General features: G+C 40.0%; 1 protein-coding gene across 1 annotated transcript in view; it reads right to left on the reverse strand.

The window, feature by feature from the left end:
• LOC140241995 (G protein-coupled receptor kinase 5-like) overlaps positions 1–18,663 on the reverse strand; it is a 148,037-nt gene that overhangs the window by 56,884 nt on the left and 72,490 nt on the right. The window contains exon 3 of the mRNA XM_072321738.1: positions 706–812. Coding sequence (XP_072177839.1) covers positions 706–812 — 107 coding nt within the window. The remainder of the gene's footprint in view (positions 1–705; positions 813–18,663) is intronic.

Raw genomic sequence — 18,663 nt, forward strand, 5'->3', positions numbered from 1 at the left:
GTCCATCTCAAAGCAAAGCAAAGTCCTACTGTACTACTCTAATCATATTTCTCGTATCACTTATAGCCAATCATGGAAGAAGAGATGTTTCCAAACAGTTTCACTTTTTTTTTTTTTTTTGGGGGGGGGGATGTGGAACTCAGTTTGACCTCATATTCACCTACATCAATGAAGCACATGCATATAAAACAGGAAATGTGTTCACATAGTATGTGCATCTAAGTACATACCTTTGTGCATGCACATGTACATTTTAAGAGTTTTGTGTTTGATTGACAGGACACGGAGTTTGACAAACAGCTGTTCCAGGTATATGGAATGTCATTTGCGGATATGGGTTCGGCGGGAACACCCATTCATAATGTTTGGATGGCCTGTACTACACTCTTTTAAACATTATCACAATCACATCTAAAAAATATGATTAGAGGCTGGATATTCTTTGCCGTCTGAATGCAGACTGAGCGAAACAAGATGATCAGAGAATACGGCAATCTTCTCCTTACCACAGAGGAGAGAATGCATGAGAATCGGATGGAAAAATAAAACTCATGCATACAACATTCTAGATAGCCACAAAAATGCAAATAAACACAAAGACAAAAACAAACAGACAGACAAACAGACAAACAGACAGGCAGACAGACAGAGCTCATGTTGACTCCGTCTATTTTGCCAAACATGTAGCCAACGTCTGCGACTTACAACTTCGTCTAGGAAGGTGATGGCACGTTTGAGTTCTGGCCACGTGTCGCAGTAGAGTCGGAAGAGTTCCCTGCCGATGGGTTGTTCCTCACATATATTCTCAAATTCTGCAGAGAGAGGCAGAGAGAAAATTACAATTTAGTAAAAAGTATAGAGGACAGCATAACAGCACAATCATAACAATTTATGTTACGACATTATGTTTGGACTTGGCGGACTCTATGCAAACAGTCAGACATTCATCGAGGGAGTAACCGATAGCGATAACGGCCTTATCTCCAGAGCAGTGCCACACTGCTAAGCATGATATAAATGAACTTCAGGGCACTGCCACATTGCTGACAAAATACCAACAAACTTCAGGGCAGTGAACTGATCCCAGCACCCAAGTCAGTACTAACACTCTCTACGATCTCTAATTTATAAGTATTGCACATACTCTGCATGCATGCATGCATACCTTATCAGCAGGCCTACAGCATACAAAAATGCACCATTTTCCTGTCATTTTTGTTTGTTTTTTAATTAAGGGGATCTTGTCTTGATGTGACATGGATTATGACAATTACTGCCCAGCAGTCTAGCGGCAGAGCTACCGGCTTTGTTGCCTGTTAGTAGTAATTCAAATATCTGCTGCTGAAACTTGTGTGCAGCTATGGGAACTGGTGACTACTGTATAAGCTGTTATTTTCGGGAGGGTTTAATTTTCGCAAATTTTGTGAATCTTCAGTTGGACCGCGAATTTAACAACACGCGAAAATGTCACCATACGCTAAGGTAGTAGTGCGCGTATTTAGGCCTCTGTGTCAATTCGCGAAAACAACATCTCGTGAAAATGTCCGTGACATCCTCATTTGCGAAAATAACAGCATATACAGTATTAGAAGGTGCAGGCCAATTAGCTTACACAAATGACCTCAAATAAAGGTTTTCTCTATACATAGTGACATGTAGTGTTTGAAGTTTACATGTAATAATATGGGACACTGAAAATACTAATAATGGCTACAGAGTTGAACCTGTCAACAACAACCACCTGTATGTAATGACCATAAATAATTGTTTGTGTGTGTGTGCTTCCTTTGATCAGTCAGTGTACAGACAGGATTGACTGTACTGTATAAAACCCTGTACCTCACCACTCAAGCCACTCATAATAATTCCATGATCTATCTACTCTGCTCAAATTTCTGACATTGCTATGATTATAAAGAGTGCTGCAGAATGTGTCTGGTAAATTCTATTTCGCATGTTCACATTTCATCAAGGTAATTTAGGTGCTGAGAGCTTCATAGTGATGCATCCTTGGCCCAGATTTCATGCTTCACAAAGTCTGGCCCATACAATCTCTGGTCCATACAATATACTATGTGTGATGTTTGTACCTTCTCAACACATACACACACACAAACACACACACACACATACACACACACACACAAACACACATACATCACATGTGATGTTTGTACCCCCTCCACACACCAACACACACACACGGACACTCACAAAGCCAACAGACTCTGAAAGTGGCATCAGCTCACAAAGAATACGAGTTTGTGATATCTCAAGAAGATATGAAACTTCTACAAGAACTTCTACAAGAACAAACACGGTTGATCTAAAATTGGCAACAGAAATCTAGTGCCTTCCATTACAATATTCCACAATGAAATAGCATCTTAACATTGCACATTTCATGACAGGAAAAAAAAAAGAGGGTTGCTTCCACATATATATCTCACATTATGTCTATGGATGTACAAAAGAGGCCTTGTATCGAAGTCACATTTTGTGCTGGAATCACTAAACTGCAAGATCACAGTGTATTATTCACATGTGCAGGCTACTATTATCTCTTAATCAATAGGTTTTACTTCTGTCCTGGGATTCAAATCAAATTTGATTGTCTGCAAAATTAGAGGCGAGTGCGGAGTGCCAGGGGAGCATGTCCCAAATTCATATCTGACGCAGTGAGCGAGAAACTCTCCAACCACAACCTTGGTTTCATTAATTTGAGCAGTGTCCAGGTATGAGTGTATTGAAGTCTACACATACTTGTAATTACATTGTACTTTATTGTTTGTTTATTTTTAGATTTATACGTACACTGACACATTATGTACTCTTTAAAAACATTTGCTACACAGAAGAGAAGATTTCACTCTTCTGTCTAAACGGCTTCCTCGCAGAATAAACTCACAAGGGCCAAAATTCACAAAGACAGTTTAGATTGAATGAACATACAATGTTTTATAAATGCAATTTTTTCCTCTGCATAAATATGCATGTACTGCAATAGACATTCAATAGTGTATAGGCAAACACCTGTACATGCAAGGTATGCCCAACTTTTATGCATATCCATGCTTGTTCTTTGTCCATGGGTTAATTCAAACTATGGATCTGATTTATAACTCCTTTGTGAATTTGAGCCGAAAATTCTAGAAAACAAAATTACGCATTGATGCACATTTTTAATTAACTGTCATGTGTTGTAAATCTGATATTTTGTTATATGATCCAACAATGCTTTCTCTCTCTCTCTGCATTTTCTGATGAGGACTTTTTGAACAAAATAGTACAGGACTTGAACACACACATTAAAAATCATCTGCACAACAGAGCAAGTTGGCCAAGCACTTAGTGGATATTTTCGCGCGAATAATTTTTCGTGCTTGGCGGCCAGGCAAGATGAATTTCGCAGGTTTTTATTTCCGCGGAATCAGGACATTACCCACTGGAACATATTGCATGCAAAAATATTTGTATGCTTTTATTTTCGCGTTAGCTTATTTTAGCACCACAAAAATTTCCACTTTTACAGTACCTATATACCAAAGCCTGCCTTGGAATGTCATGCCAATGAATCTCATTAAAGATAATATAAAGTTTTGGCATTACCTCAAAAGTTTCCCTGAATTTCCTTGTCTTAGTTTGTGTTTCAGGTTAAAGTACCTTTCATATAACTAACACTGTGAGACTTACTCGCCCCAAAGTGCTCTCATGTCTTAGTAATCATGCAATAATGGTTTGGTACCAGAGCCGCCGCCGTACGGCGGCGAGGTAGTACACGTATTGTACGAAACCATTATTGCATGATAACTGCGACCAGCAGCGTGCAGCCCTATACGCATACTGAGTAGCTAACTGCGACCAGCAGCCCCATACGCATAGCTAAATGGGGCTTCGCATTGTAGCTTACAGGATCGTGACAGATTTAGTATCGCGGGTAAATATCAACTTAAAATCCAAAAAATCTTCAATTTGAAGACTTACCAATTACGTTGAAGTCTTGAAAACAGGCTTCGGGCAACGTTTGGTTCTGCCAATAGTCCCTTTCTGTTCGAATTGATGATTGAATGTGACTCGGTCGAGAGGACCTTGGGAGAGCTACACTGAATTGACGGCCAGCGCATGCGCACACAAACATCTTATCCGTTCGTGCATTTGAAATTTGTTCGCATGTGATGTGTGCGTATGCGCTGGCCGTGGTAATCAGTGTATGTAGCTCTCCCAAGGTCCTCTCGACAGAGTCACATTCAGTCATCAATTCGAACAGAAAGGGACTATTGGCGGAACCAAACGTTGCCCGAAGCCTGTTTTCAAGACTTCAACTTAATTGGTAAGTCTTCAAATTGAAGAATTTTTGGATTTTAAGTTGACATTTACCCGCGATACTAAATCTGTCATGATCCTGAATGCTACAATGCGAAGCCCCATTACGCTATGCGTATGGGGCTGTTGGTCGCTATGCGTATGGGGCTGCTGGTCGCAGTTAATTGCATGATTACTAGAGATGAGAGCACTTTGGAGCGAGTAAGTCTCACAGTGTTAGTTATTTGAAAAGTACTTTAACCTGAAACACGGAAATTCAGGGAAACTTTTGAGGTACCAAAACTTTTTATTATCTTTAACCTCTTACACTAGAATGGTCATCATGTTGCCAATTTGGTGAGATATTTAGAGGAAGGAGATCCTGTATACTGAAATTTTCACGCATTTCGCGCAAACCGAAACTAGCGCGAAAATAAAAGCACGCGAATATTTTCACTTGCCGTATGTTCCAGTAGTTGATGTCTTGATTCCTCGGAATCAAAAACACGCGAAACTCTTCTTACCCCGCGAGTGCGAAAAATTAGTCGCGCGAAAATATCCACTTTTACAGTCACCATCTCAGGACCGGCATTTTCTAAATCCCATTGACATTGTGTGCAAACGTCTCGCCCCCTATGAGCCTCAAAGAGTTAATGGCATTGTGGATTAGTTAATTCTACTCAGTGAATCAAAGTGTACCGAGAGGGGCTCAGAGTCTCGCCTATCCCCCCCCCCCCCCCCATGAGTTGCACAAAGTTCTGCATGAACTTTGTGTTTCTTGTGTTCCCATTCCCAGCATGTCTCCGCACACGTGGCTGCGCAAGACGTTTTGCGCAAATGAGCACATGCACCTGCCAGCCGTGACTGGGCAATTTTCTGCTGGCAAAAACTGTTGCTTTGAAACTTGACACCCAAATTCAACAATCCTTCGAACTCTCTCTTATATTAACTTTTTAAGTTTTGTGTCTAGAGAATGAATCTTTCTTGCTTTCTTTGCCCTCATCTACACTGTTTATCTACATGATTCATCCCCATCTATCAACCTCAATATCTGTATGTATGCATACAATTATGTATTCTGTAAATCCACTCTCGTTACTGTCTGGGCCATATTTTTTGTGAGCGTACGCTACTCTGCGGATCTCAACTTGTGCCACAATTTTTCATGGGTGGTTGCAACATACATTTTGTATATAATATGCGATCTACAATCAAAGTCAAGGAATGAGAAATTAATTTCTCAGTAGAAGTTGAAATTTTCGCTGTGTAGAAAAATTCACAGGTTTTGTGCCATCAGAAACTAGCACGAAAATAAAAACATGCGACACTGTTTGATGCTTTGATTTTGCGAAAATAAAAACACCTGAAATTCATCTTACTCAGCCAAGCGTGAAAATTTCCACTTTTAGAGTATCTCTTTTCCTTAAGAAAAGTTGGCTACTTCCCACCTTGGGGAGGATACACACTGCATTGTTAGTTACAGGAGATGAAAAATTATTTTCGTGAGGCCTGAATTTTGCGAATTTATGTTTGTCTACCCACATAATTCTGGACATGTTAGTAAAACACTGTTAAAGATATGATGTACATACAATACTTACAAAGTTGTAATCTCACTCTCTCTCTCTCTCTCTCTCTCTCTCTCACACACTGACTGAATCACCCCTCTTTATCCATCACTTCATCCACTGTTATTGTTTTGTTTTTTTTCCTCTTTTCCTGTTTACGGATAAATCAACTTGACCTGTCTCTGGTTGTCACGACAACCGTTTTTTCTGCATAAATTCACCTGCGGCTCCCCATCTGTCTGCATTTATTCTTGTAAGGTTAATCACATTTAGGCTTCGTCACACATGACTGCACATGGAACACCTTGACTCTGCCCCTCCCCACCCCTTCTTTAAAAGGCGAATGACACCCAGATATACATTTGGATTGAGTGACTGCCGAAATATCAGTAGAACACATCGATGAAAGTTTGAGGAAAATCGGACAATCAATTCAAAGGTTATGAATTTGCAAATTCTGGTGCAGTCACCGCTGGACAAGAAGATTACTATAGTTCACAGAACATGTATCATTATGGACAACATACTTGTACAACAAAAATATTTAAAGAAAGTTTAACATTTTTCCCGATTATTAAATCAGACAATTCGTTCTATGGATTTTTGAAGTTTTTTTGAACTGCAACCAGCAGATAAGAAGACTACAAAAATTTGTGATGTTACAGCAGGACAACAAAACCACAAAGAAAAAAAGATAATAATAATAATTCTATGAAAATAATACATTCCTTCCACTTGTTACTGACATACATGTACAGACTATATTGAGGAAGATACTATTTCCCCTACCTGCTAAAAGAGGTAAGCTGTAAGTGCTCTTTCACAATGCTAGAAGATATATTGATTCCTCTTCATATTTTCTTTATACAAGTATTATTGTCCATGTGTGACATCACAAATTGTTGTAGTCTTCTTTAATATCCAGTGATGGCTGTACCAAAATTTTACAAATTCATAACTTTTCAACAGATTGTCCAATTTTCCTCAAACTTACCAATGTGTTCCGTTAATATTTCCTCATTGACTAAATCCACACTATATATATATTTGGGTTTCATTCCCCTTTAACTCATTCACCCCTTTCATTCTCATCCCCCCCCCCCCCTCTATCTTTCTCCCTGTCTCTATTTCTTCTCTCTCTCTCGCTCTCTTTCTTCTGCTTCTCATCTTCTTCCTTCGAGCATTTTCGTCCAGCCGTGGTTACCATGCCTTCACCACGGGGAAGAGCCGAGGAAGTAATTTTCATGTGCATGAACTACTTCTTTATCAAATTTTCACTTTTATGCCCAGGAATGACTTGTGTATTATCTACTCTGTCTACACCCTCCTCATTCCTTCCACACAAATGCACAGATTTTGTTACGCCGTCGCGCCAGCACTGAGACTGAATGATTTCTTCCTCCCTATCCTCGATTTGTATGCCCACAAGTCTGTATGAATTAAACGGGTTTAACAACAGCAAGCACAAAAAGAGCGAACAATGGCCTGACACTCCCTTATTGAACCACACGGATGCTTACATTTGTAACATCTCTCCAACAGACAGGCACTTTGCAAGAAATCAACTTCTCTCAACTTGCAAAATGCCATCTACAATTCTATATGCCCTTTTCAGTTTCGGCATCTCGCCTTAAATCCACTGAACTCTGAAATATCGTGAGCTGGGAAGTAGAAGGGCACTACTGCATTCTAAGATTTGAGCATGAATAAAAAGGAAACAATCAATTTACTGAAATAGAAAGTTTACTTAATCAAAAGTGGGTAGATTTATAAGCATTTTTCCAAATGTTGGATTAAAAAGTGTCCTTGTGGTTTGTTTTTTGAACATTTTACTGTACATGAAAATAATTTGATATCCACCCAATAATAAAGAAGAGATCAAGCGCTACACCATGACACGTAGGCAGTTCTGAGGAGAAAGCAAGGAGAGCAGTGAATTTACAGAACTTACCATGAATCAATTTTTATACACTGCCACTTGACCACTTCTGAAGGCAGGTCAAGTGCATGATGTTGCAAAAAATGCTGAAGCGTTGCCTAAAGCTACGCAAAGTGCAAACGCTGTCAATAACTTTTTGAAGTATTTTAGATTACCATACACATGTACGTTAGGATCTGACACACATGTTTGTCTGTTTGTCCAAAGCATCATCTTGCCTTTAACAAGTACCTGGACATCAAATATCTAAGAAAAAAAAAATACATATATACATGTGTATTTAAAATCTGTCCACTTAAATCACACTATCTGATCAGCACTACTTTGGTGTTGATTGAGAAACATATTCCTACAAGTGTTGGCCCGAATTCTGCTTGTTTTCATTACGACCATTCATCAAGGTTCCGTTTATTCAGCAGCAAAGAGAGTCTTTTGGGGATCAGTACAAACATGTGAGTGTTAAGTGCTTTCCAAACAGGAAATGAATTGGGTGAACTTTGCTCCACACACGAGAGATTCGGTGGAAAACCAGACGCGGGAGACACATGAATGTAGCGACAATGTGTCCAAAGGTATGAGAACTGCCACTGATTTTGCACTTTATACTCAAATAATGTACCTGTGGGTACAACAGCTTGGTGAATCTAGGTTTGAATGCAATCAAAAGCTTCATAATTATACATACAGTTACAAGTCCATTTCCTTCCCCCTGTATGTAACTTCCGTGTTGCAATGTGATCACAACAGCTTAAGTACACCGTATCATTTTCAACACTTCACACGCAATTGCACTCAGTTGTACTTGCTATTTACTGCCATTCAAAAAAAAATCCTCCATTACCCCCCCCCACCCCCACCACCCCCCCCCCACCCCCACCCCCACCACCACCACCACCTTCCCAGCACACTTGGCTACATGTTAGGCAGATAAATCCACCCAACAAAAGTCTTGCATGAAGGCTATTGTGATGCAAAAGGTTTAGGGGAATTACCATCCCTTTTCTCAATGAGATTCAGGAAATCTACACAGGTGCTGATATCAAAGCAAGTGAAGAGAAAAGAGGGCAACAGACAAGAAGCTATGAATCTGTTAAAATTTAGCAACATTTTTTTTTTCTTTAACTCATACAACTGACATACAAGGAAGCTTACAAAGACAACATTGCTCCTATTAAATCTTGCACAGAAAATCATCCCAAATGTCGAATTAATTGGGAATTGAATCAAATTGCATTTTTCGTCCAATGCAGAAAGTTACTAGGCGTTTTCACATCAGCCCGATAAAAATCCAAGCTCGAGATATTTTTTGCAATTGCGAATTAGAGCGCCATTTCATTTCTTATTCACATCAGCCCGAAGAGAATTAGCCCGCATTTTTTTCGAGCTAATTCGACAGCTGAGTATGTGCAAACAGCATCAGTAATGTGTGTGCCCTCTCAAAAATTCCTCATGATTTGTGTGCAGTTTGCCTCGATCGATCGGGTCACACACGCTAGTCATGATGGAATGCATCGCGCTAATTTCTCGAGTCGTTTTCACATTATCAAATAGCGCGCTACTATCCCGCTATTTCAGAAATTTCCCGGGTTGGACTCAAGAAATTTTCTCGATCAGAGCGATACAATTAGCGTGCTAATTTGTGTTCACATTATCAAATAGCGCGCTGTTTCGTGATTGGGTTAATTTCCCAAGTCAGAAAATAGCGCGCTACTTCGAAACATCGGGCTGGTGTGAAAACGCCTATTGTCACTGGATGACATTTTCACAGATATTACATGTGGAATGAATTAATACAGAATCAGTTGATAGAGAATATTATATAGTGAAGTTTGAGGAAAATTGAACATTCAGTTCAGAAGATATGAATTTTCATTTTTTTTTTAATGTAATTAAATCCACAAGCTGTCATTAGATGAAAAGGAAGGTTACAAAAGTTCATGATGTCATTGTAGTGAAACAATAAAGAAATGTTAAAGAGCGTTCTGAATATTTTTTTCTAGTATAATGCAAGAGCATTTAACTCACTTCCTGCACAAGGTATGTGGGTTAACATTTCCCTGAACATATGCTGGTTACAAGTCGAGGAAATGTATGTACTTTATAATTCATAAAGAGTAAAATTTTGTGGATACATGTTATCTCTTTATATTTTCTATATACTTTATGTATATCTTTCCACATGTGTGACATCACAAATAGTCTAGGCCTTCTGATCCAGTGATCAATAGATATGATTTAATCAAAACTTCTAAAAATCACAATTTTGTTACTACCGGTATTGAAAATACCCAATTTTCTTCAAACCTCAATGATTTGTCCTGTTACTTTCTGTACTCACTGCCTCTAAACTTATGTTCAGGGTACATTCACTTGAAGTTTTTGCATCTAGATAGATCATTGCCTTCAACACAGATCCGACAGGTAGACTCAATCTTTTCAGTAACATGCCAGTAGTCGTCCAAAAATTATCAAGGAGAAACTGCTTGCAAAGGCTGCTCTACATTACCCATTCACATCACTTTCGGGGGCCCGGTGTAGACAATTACAGTGGGGAGTTTATCACTCCCTCATTATCGGGTGATCAATCAAAATGGTGAGAACAAACCAATACGTGATTGATCTATCAACCCCCAGTGTATTTGACATAACTATGCAAATATCACATTACTGACAACTATCAGGTGGTAAATGATGAGGTACAGTGTACCAGAGACAGAACGTGATGTTAATCCTGACGACTCACAATACACACTGATTCACCTCATCAGTTGTAATGGAATTTCTTTGGTACTCGTAAACGACAAAGATGACTCAAATACAATCATTACATTACATTTTCCTCATTGAAAATCGTACAAGGAGTACATTCGAATCCAACTGAGTTGATACAATTGTATATGCTCATAATTTTTTATCATGGCTACCACTAAAACACTGAATAATCTGCGCTTGTTTACGTCAATGAAGGGCGATTTGTCAATGGGGTGCACTGAAAACAACTTTTGAATAACGCGAGAATTCATTATTTTGAGTAAGTGGACAAAATAGTTACACATTGCCTTGCCTTTGTGAAGATTCACTACTGGCAACAACAACTGAACTTTTACCTATTACATTATTAGATGTTCAATCGGGCGAACAATGTGTAGAGTTGCTTTGGAGGGGGGGTGGGGCGTGGTGGTGGTGGTGGTGGGGGGGGGGGCATTAGGCTACAGCCAGTAACCAAGTGTATCAGGAAGACATAATACCGGGCAGTAAGATGGATGGATGGATGGATGGACGGACAGGCAAGAGTGTGGTACGGTCCTTGTCCTCATTAAAATGTTGCAGGAGGAAACTGCCTTGGATTCATTCACTGGTTGCCTAATGAGTGACCTACTTCATGCCTACACCAGGCTCCCGGGGAGAGAGTCAACGTTGACTGCTGAATAGTCTACGAAAAGAGACTCTCCTTCGCAAGTACAGAGCATATGTAATCGGAAGGTCATATGTGAAAGAATGTCTCCAAAGTGAGAGATATTTGACTCTTAAAAAAAAAGAAATAAGCAAACAGAAAAACATAGATCATAGATCCAGGAAACTTGTACAAAGCAGGTAAAAGGATGAACTGTGGAAATCAATTCTGGATCTGTGCTTGACCTCTGCATACCAAAAATAAAAAAGTATATTGAAAAAACAATACACAAATTACAATTTTTTCAAGAGATGATGATAGGAATAGTAGTACAGTAGTTGCAGTAGTAGTAGTAGTAGTAGTAGTAGTAGCAGCAGCAGCAGCAGCAGCAGCAGCAGTAGAAGTAGTAGTAGTAGTAGTAGTAGTAGCAGTAGTAGTAGTAGTAGTAGAAGTAGTAGTAGTAGTAGTAGTAGCAGTAGTAGTAGTAGTAGTAGAAGTAGTAGTAGTAGTAGTAGTAGTAATGATGATAATGATAATGATAACAATAATAATGATAACATTATGATGATTATGACACTAATAAAAATAAAAACATTAAGACTGAAAAAAATACACTTTGGACAAAAAAAAAAATCATAAATTGAGCATACTACGGTGTAGATCATATTTTTTCTTTTTAATTCAATTGAAAACCAATATTTTCTGTGATTTTTATAAAGAGAGAACATAAAACATACTAGTACGCAACACCGCATGTGAATACCGCAAAATGTACTTCCATTCCTATCTCAAACTGTCTGTATCCATTTTCCTCTTGGCATATTTTTTAAAACTCTTTAGTCCCTCCCTCCCCCCCCCCCCCCCTCCTGCAGTTCTCAATACAATACCATCAAGAGTGATGATAATAAAAACAGGGTCAAAGAGGTTCACGAATTGTTGCTAAATGCTGATGATGCCATGAATACAAAACCATCCACACATTTTATTTGACATATATATATAGGCCCTGCTGTTATATCACATTCCCCACGACATCGGCCAACTGCTGTGCTGTGATAGACATAACACACTGATGGTGGTGATAACCAACAATAAACATCGTATTGTTAATCATCTCCCATGGAATGCCTGTCTGTCCCGAAGCAGGCATGGACATACCTACAAAGTGATATAGCAAATGTTTCCAACCTGTATAATATGTATATCACTCTATGCTTTCTTTTAGATACAAGGAGCCTCATAGTAAATATACTGTACCATTTCCTTGTGTAACGATTAAAGCTCCATACATTTTTGCATATCATGCATTTTGTGAATATCTGTAGTACATTTCTATTGCTGGCCTTCTCAACAACACTGAACCTTTGAGATTGAATCATCATCGCATTTTATACACATCTCCTTAAAAAAAAAATACAGTTTCCTCCTGAGAAAAAAACAAAAGAAAACAAAAACTTGTGTGACCTTGTTACACTTAGCACCAATTACTGCATTTAAACTGGATTTATAATTAAATAAATAACAATATACACTAAATATTCAAAGTTGTTTAAAAGGCTTCTGGAATGCAAATAAGCAAAAGAAAATGATGATCCACATATTTGACTACATTTGCATACTGCCCTCTTCTTGGAATTTGTAATCAACAAGGAAAAGAAAATGATGACTCTCTATTGAACTGGCTACGTCTCGCCAGCCTCCTGACCGAAAAAGAATGTTTTATATATAATATTTCCGCTCTAGTACCACGCCAATTCAACAGGTATAGCAAACACACCTGATTTTACAAATTCACGATCCCTGCTAACATTCATGCATGTTTCTTTGATGTACATCCTATGTCACTTATCAAGTAGGGTTAACAAACACTGATCAAAGACGACAAAATTTTGCACAAGTCTGTGAGTGCAGAATACTGGCAGAGAATGCGGGTTGGGGGACACCCCGAAGCAACCCACGGTGACATCATGATGATGCTGTGGATGCGGGGAAGGGAGCAAAAAACAGAGCCGCAGGCTAGCTCCGAGTCTGTTGCCATGGGCAACCACATCGGGTGTCCTCACTTCTCACGTGGTGACTCCATGGACGCACACACCTTTGGCCACCCTCAGAGGACCAATCCTCTATTCATTCAGCTCACCATCATCTTCTCTCCCCCCCCCCCCCTTTCTCTTTCTTTTCCTCCTCTCATTCTCTCCCCCACATTCTATCTTTCCTTTCATCTTTCTTTTGCATTCATTACATCTCTCTCTCTCTTTCCTATTTTCTTTCAATTTCTCAATTTTAATTTCAATGTGAGTGTAAATATACATTATAAACATAATATTGTAAAAGTTGCTTTCCCATACAAACATCTTCGTGAAGAGGTCACAAACATTTTCGCGAGATGTTGTTTCGTGATTCTTTAATATGGTCAATATCTCCTTCTTCACTGATCTCCCTCTACATATATTTATCAGCTCCTAAGGTCCTATTCATCTATACAGTGTACATATCTACGGCTGCTTTCTCATATTTGAAACACGTTTCAATACCCACAATCAAAACGCATTTGCAAACGCCTTTCGGATCACAATGTTCAGGGTGTTGCAATTATCAACTTGTGTCATGAGTCGACTGGGAGGCCCTATCACTGAACAGCTCCATTGCCCAGTTTGACCAGAGGAGCAAAGATGCGTGGTTGGCAGTGGTTGGCGTGGGCAGGTCCGAGCTATAAACACGTTTCAAACCGACTTTTCGTTCATCAACTCTTCAGAAAGGCGTTTCTGGTTCAAACGCGTTCGTCATCACACTTTTTTCCGTGTTTCAGAAAATGCACTTCTAACTCCATTTGATCAAAATAGCTTTGCGTTTATCAACTGCCAAAACCTCCCAGAAAGTTGTCTGGAAACCTTAAAGGGTGTGTACAGTTCTGGTCAAGGTGAAGATTTAGCTTTTAATGTTTTGCGAGATATTCAGAAACCACTGAGATGTCAAAGAGCATGCCATTCTAAGGGGTATCAAAGTTTATTCGATGAAAATCCGTTTTGAAATGGCCGAGATAACCAAAAGCAAGGTGAAACAAAGAGATCCTAATAAAGTTGTAGCATGTCGCCTTTTATTATCAGCACTTTTTTGGATATCTCAGCCATTTGAAAACCAATTTTTATCAAATAAACGTTGAATCCTTCTTAAAATTACATGCTCTTTCATATTTCATAAGAGGCTTTTCATTATCTCACTTAAGAATGTTCAAAACATGAATCCCCACCTCAACCAGAACTGTACAGTCCCTTTAATTCTATTCAAGAAGTGAGTTGATCAATGCACCCATCATCTCTCTCCCTTTCTCTCCATCTTCCTCTTTCAGTGTCCATCGTCTTCTTCTCTGTGCTTTCTCCATCCCCCCCACCCTCATTCTTTCTCTCTTACCTCTTCTTGTGCCGACATTTCAAACCTAAATTCCCATCATTGAAAAAACGGTGCACTCCCGTTATAACGAAATTCTGGTTACAACGATGTAAAAATTAGGGCCTCAACGTTATCCACTTTCAGCATTTTCATTGTTTATTTGTTCGGCTTTAACGAAATTTGGATATAACGCAAGAAAATTGCCAGTCCCGAGGGCTTCTATATAATAACAGTCAACTGTACTCTCAAATTGTCCTTTCCTGATTCCGCATTTCCATTTCTATTTCAAATGACTTTGGGTGCATTTATTAACTCAATAAGATTATTTAAAGAAAAGTTTGTGTGTGTGTGTATGTGTGTGTGTGTGTGTGTATTGCATACACACGAATACTGATCATACTGACATTCAATCTTTCTTTATCTGTAGCTGCATGGTCATGGGAATAGACACAATAGCGCTATCCTATATCAGAGATAAGACACATTCAGAAAAATTAAAAACACAAAGTTTTCCTCGACTTCTCTCTTCCTCAAATCCCTATCTGTACCACCATATCTCAATTTCTGCTTCTAGTGACCCTTTCTGCACATTCTGTCATATTGAATACATTACGTGTATTATGTAAATGACATGATCATTCCGCCGTCACCCTATACTGACTTTTCAAATGCCGATCCTCCCGCAATGGCCGCTTAAAAAAGTTGCCATCCCGCCCTCTCCATCAGACCCCGTCCGAGCACTGGGGCTCGCTACAGATGAATTGCATTCCGCCGGACTTGGAGATCAGCTCACATCCATTACTACCTCCCATCTCTATGAGGAGATGAGGCTTGCCCAGTGAGCGCATCTCTTCCTCTTTCTCTCTCTCTCTCTCTCTCTCGCTTACAATCCATGCACTTAAAGTCAATGTGTGCATGTGTGTGCGCACATGGGGGGGTACATCTATATGCAGCCGTGTGCACCATGTGTGTGTGTGTGTGTGTGTGTGTGTGTGTGCATACCTGCCGCTGTTTATCCACCACGTCTTGGGATGCGCTCTGTGATTTACAACCAGGATGCACAGCAATAGTTTGGGTGCTTTTATCGCACAGTGCCCGGCTGGCTACCTCGAGAAAGATGACTACAATCTCAAGATGGGGAGCGTGACAGGATGATTCACTTTAAGGAACGTATCTTCTGCCCAGAGTCATGCATTATTCATCCATTCATCCACACCTTGTCGGGCACTCTAATTTTCTCATAATTTTCCTGTTCGTTTGTGTTTCACCCCATCTTCCTCCCCCCCCCCCCCACCCCCATCTTTTCTTCTCTTCGGGGCGATTTACCTTTCAGAAGTATTGTGAAATACGTTCTGCTCCAACCCAATCTCTTTAGAGCCACCTGTGTGGTGATATGCTTCCGAGTCATTTCAGCTGATGCTTCATTATATTCTTGTGCGTGTCTTTGAAATGTAGCAGAATGCTTGTAAACTTTACAAATTAGACAAAATAAAAGTTCTAAACATGTACCAATTTCATGGGGGACAAATATTTCCTTTAAATCAAAATCTGCTTGCTCACCTTTGAAGTACCAGGTATACAACTTACAAGTTTCCCTCCAAAAGTGTCAAAAAATGGATTGTTCCATTGTGTAACTATGACTACTAAAACCAAGAGACCCGCGGGTCTAGCGCTCACCTGAGTATCGCAATTTCACCTTTGACGCAGTCACTAATCTAAATTACACACAGCTCTACCAAAATTTGACCAGGCATTCTCGAGTAGAAGATGAACATGTACAAATAGGGCCCAAATTCAGACCCCCCCCCCCCCACCCCACCCCCACTCATATTATCAATTTTAGCTCTATCACTTCTGGTTCTAGAGAAGAACACATTTTTTAAGATTCCTTAATTTGGGGATGGGGGGGGGGGGGTTAGGAGCATGGTGCCCATTAGCATGGTGCCCATTTTAACAAATTGAGATCCTAACCCCCTAGGGACCTGCCAAGTTTGGAGAACATCCATCATGAGGTTTCCAAGAAGAAGATGTAAATGTACAATTTAGCCCCCACCCCTCCCCCTGCCCAAAAAAAGGGGGGGGGGGGAACCCCTGGATCTACTTTCAAACAAACTTGAAACTACAGTCATTAATGTACCACCTCATAGTATTAACTTAGCTCTATCACTTCTGATTCTAGATAAGTTTTTTTAAAGATTCCTTAATTTTGAGAGGTTTGGGTTCCTTGGGGCCCTCCAGGTAGGACACAGTTCCAATTTGAACAAATTGAGATCCTACACCCTAGGGATGCTACCTGCCAAGTTTGGTGAAAATGGGTCATGGGGTTCTCAAGAAGAAGCTGAAAATGTACAACTTAGGCCTTATTAGGACCCCTCCCCACCCCCTGCCCTGGGTCCCAAGGGGGGCACCCCTGATTCCGCCATGAACAAACTTGAAACTACAGTCATCAATGTAGTAACTCATAGTATCAACTTAGCTCTATCACTTCTGGTTGTAGAGAAGAAGATTTTTAAAGATACCTTAATATTGGGGGGTTTGGACCTCCTGGGTGGGGCATGGTGCCCATTTCAACAAATTGATATCTTAAACCCCTAGGGATGCTACCTGCCAAGTTTGGTGAAAATCCATCATGAGGTTTTAAAGAAGAAGATGTAAATGTACAATTTAGCCCCACCCCTCCCCCTGCCCAAAAAAAAGGAGGGGGGGGGGAACCCTGGATCTACTTTCAAACAAACTTGAAACTGCAGTCATTAATGTACTACCTCATAGTATTAACTTAGCTCTATCACTTCTGATTCTAGAGAAGTTTTTTTTTTAAGATTCCTTAATTTTGAGAGGTTTGGGTTCCTTGGGGCCCTCCAGGTAGGACACAGTTCCCATTTGAACAAATTGAGATCCTACACCCTAGGGATGCTACCTGCCAAGTTTGGTGAAAATGGGTCATGGGGTTCTCAAGAAGAAGCTGAAAATGTACAACTTAGGCCTTATTAGGACCCCTCCCCACCCCCTGCCCTGGGTCCCAAGGGGGGCACCCCTGATTCCGCCATGAACAAACTTGAAACTACAGTCATCAATGTAGTAACTCATAGTATCAACTTAGCTCTATCACTTCTGGTTGTAGAGAAGAAGATTTTTAAAGATACCTTAATATTGGGGGGTTTGGACCTCCTGGGTGGGGCATGGTGCCCATTTCAACAAATTGATATCCTAAACCCCTAGGGATGCTACCTGCCAAGTTTGGTGAAAATCCATCATGAGGTTTTCAAGAAGATGATGAAAATGTACAATTTAGGCCCCATTTGGACCATCCCCCCCCCCCATCCCCCACCCCAAGGGGGGCACCCCTGGATCTGCCTTAAACAAACTTGGAACTACAGTCATTAATGTACTAACTCATAGTATTAACTTAGCTCTATCACTTCTGGTTCTAGAGAAGAAGATTTTTAAAGATTCCTTAATTTTTTTTTTTATTTTTTTTTTTTTTGGGGGGGGGGGGGGGGTTGGGGCTCCCTGGATGGGGCATGGTGCCCATTCTAACAAATTGAGATCCTAACCCCCTAGGGATGCTACCTGCCAAGTTTGGTGAAAATCAATTTGGGGGTTTTCAAGAAGAAGATGAAAACGTAAAAAGTTTACGCACAACGCACGCTGGACGAAGAGCGATCGCAAGAGCTCACTTGAGCCTTTGGCTCAGGTGAGCTAAAAACCCCACATATCTGATCATAAATCACTTTATTAGCTCTCCATTAGAAGTCTGCTGCTTTTATTCCCGGTATTGCACATATTATTCAAACATTTTGTGGGGGTATTAATGTGAACAGAGATGGACAAGACAGGAAGCTGTTGAACTGAATTGAATCTTATCACAAGAAAACATGACAACTCTTCTTACCAACAAACGAGACAAGATAACTCCCATTCCTGACCTACGATATATAGCATTTTGAGTGTCTTCCACTGACTTTTCCTTGTTCCAAATTAGATAAAATATACTCCCCAAACAAGTATTGTATCCCATTCAATACCTGCTCAAGAATACTGATTGGGGAAACAGAGGGTGTTGACTACAT

Source organism: Diadema setosum, chromosome 18, assembly GCF_964275005.1.
Source record: "Diadema setosum chromosome 18, eeDiaSeto1, whole genome shotgun sequence".
In the NCBI taxonomy this organism is placed as follows: domain Eukaryota; kingdom Metazoa; phylum Echinodermata; class Echinoidea; order Diadematoida; family Diadematidae; genus Diadema; species Diadema setosum.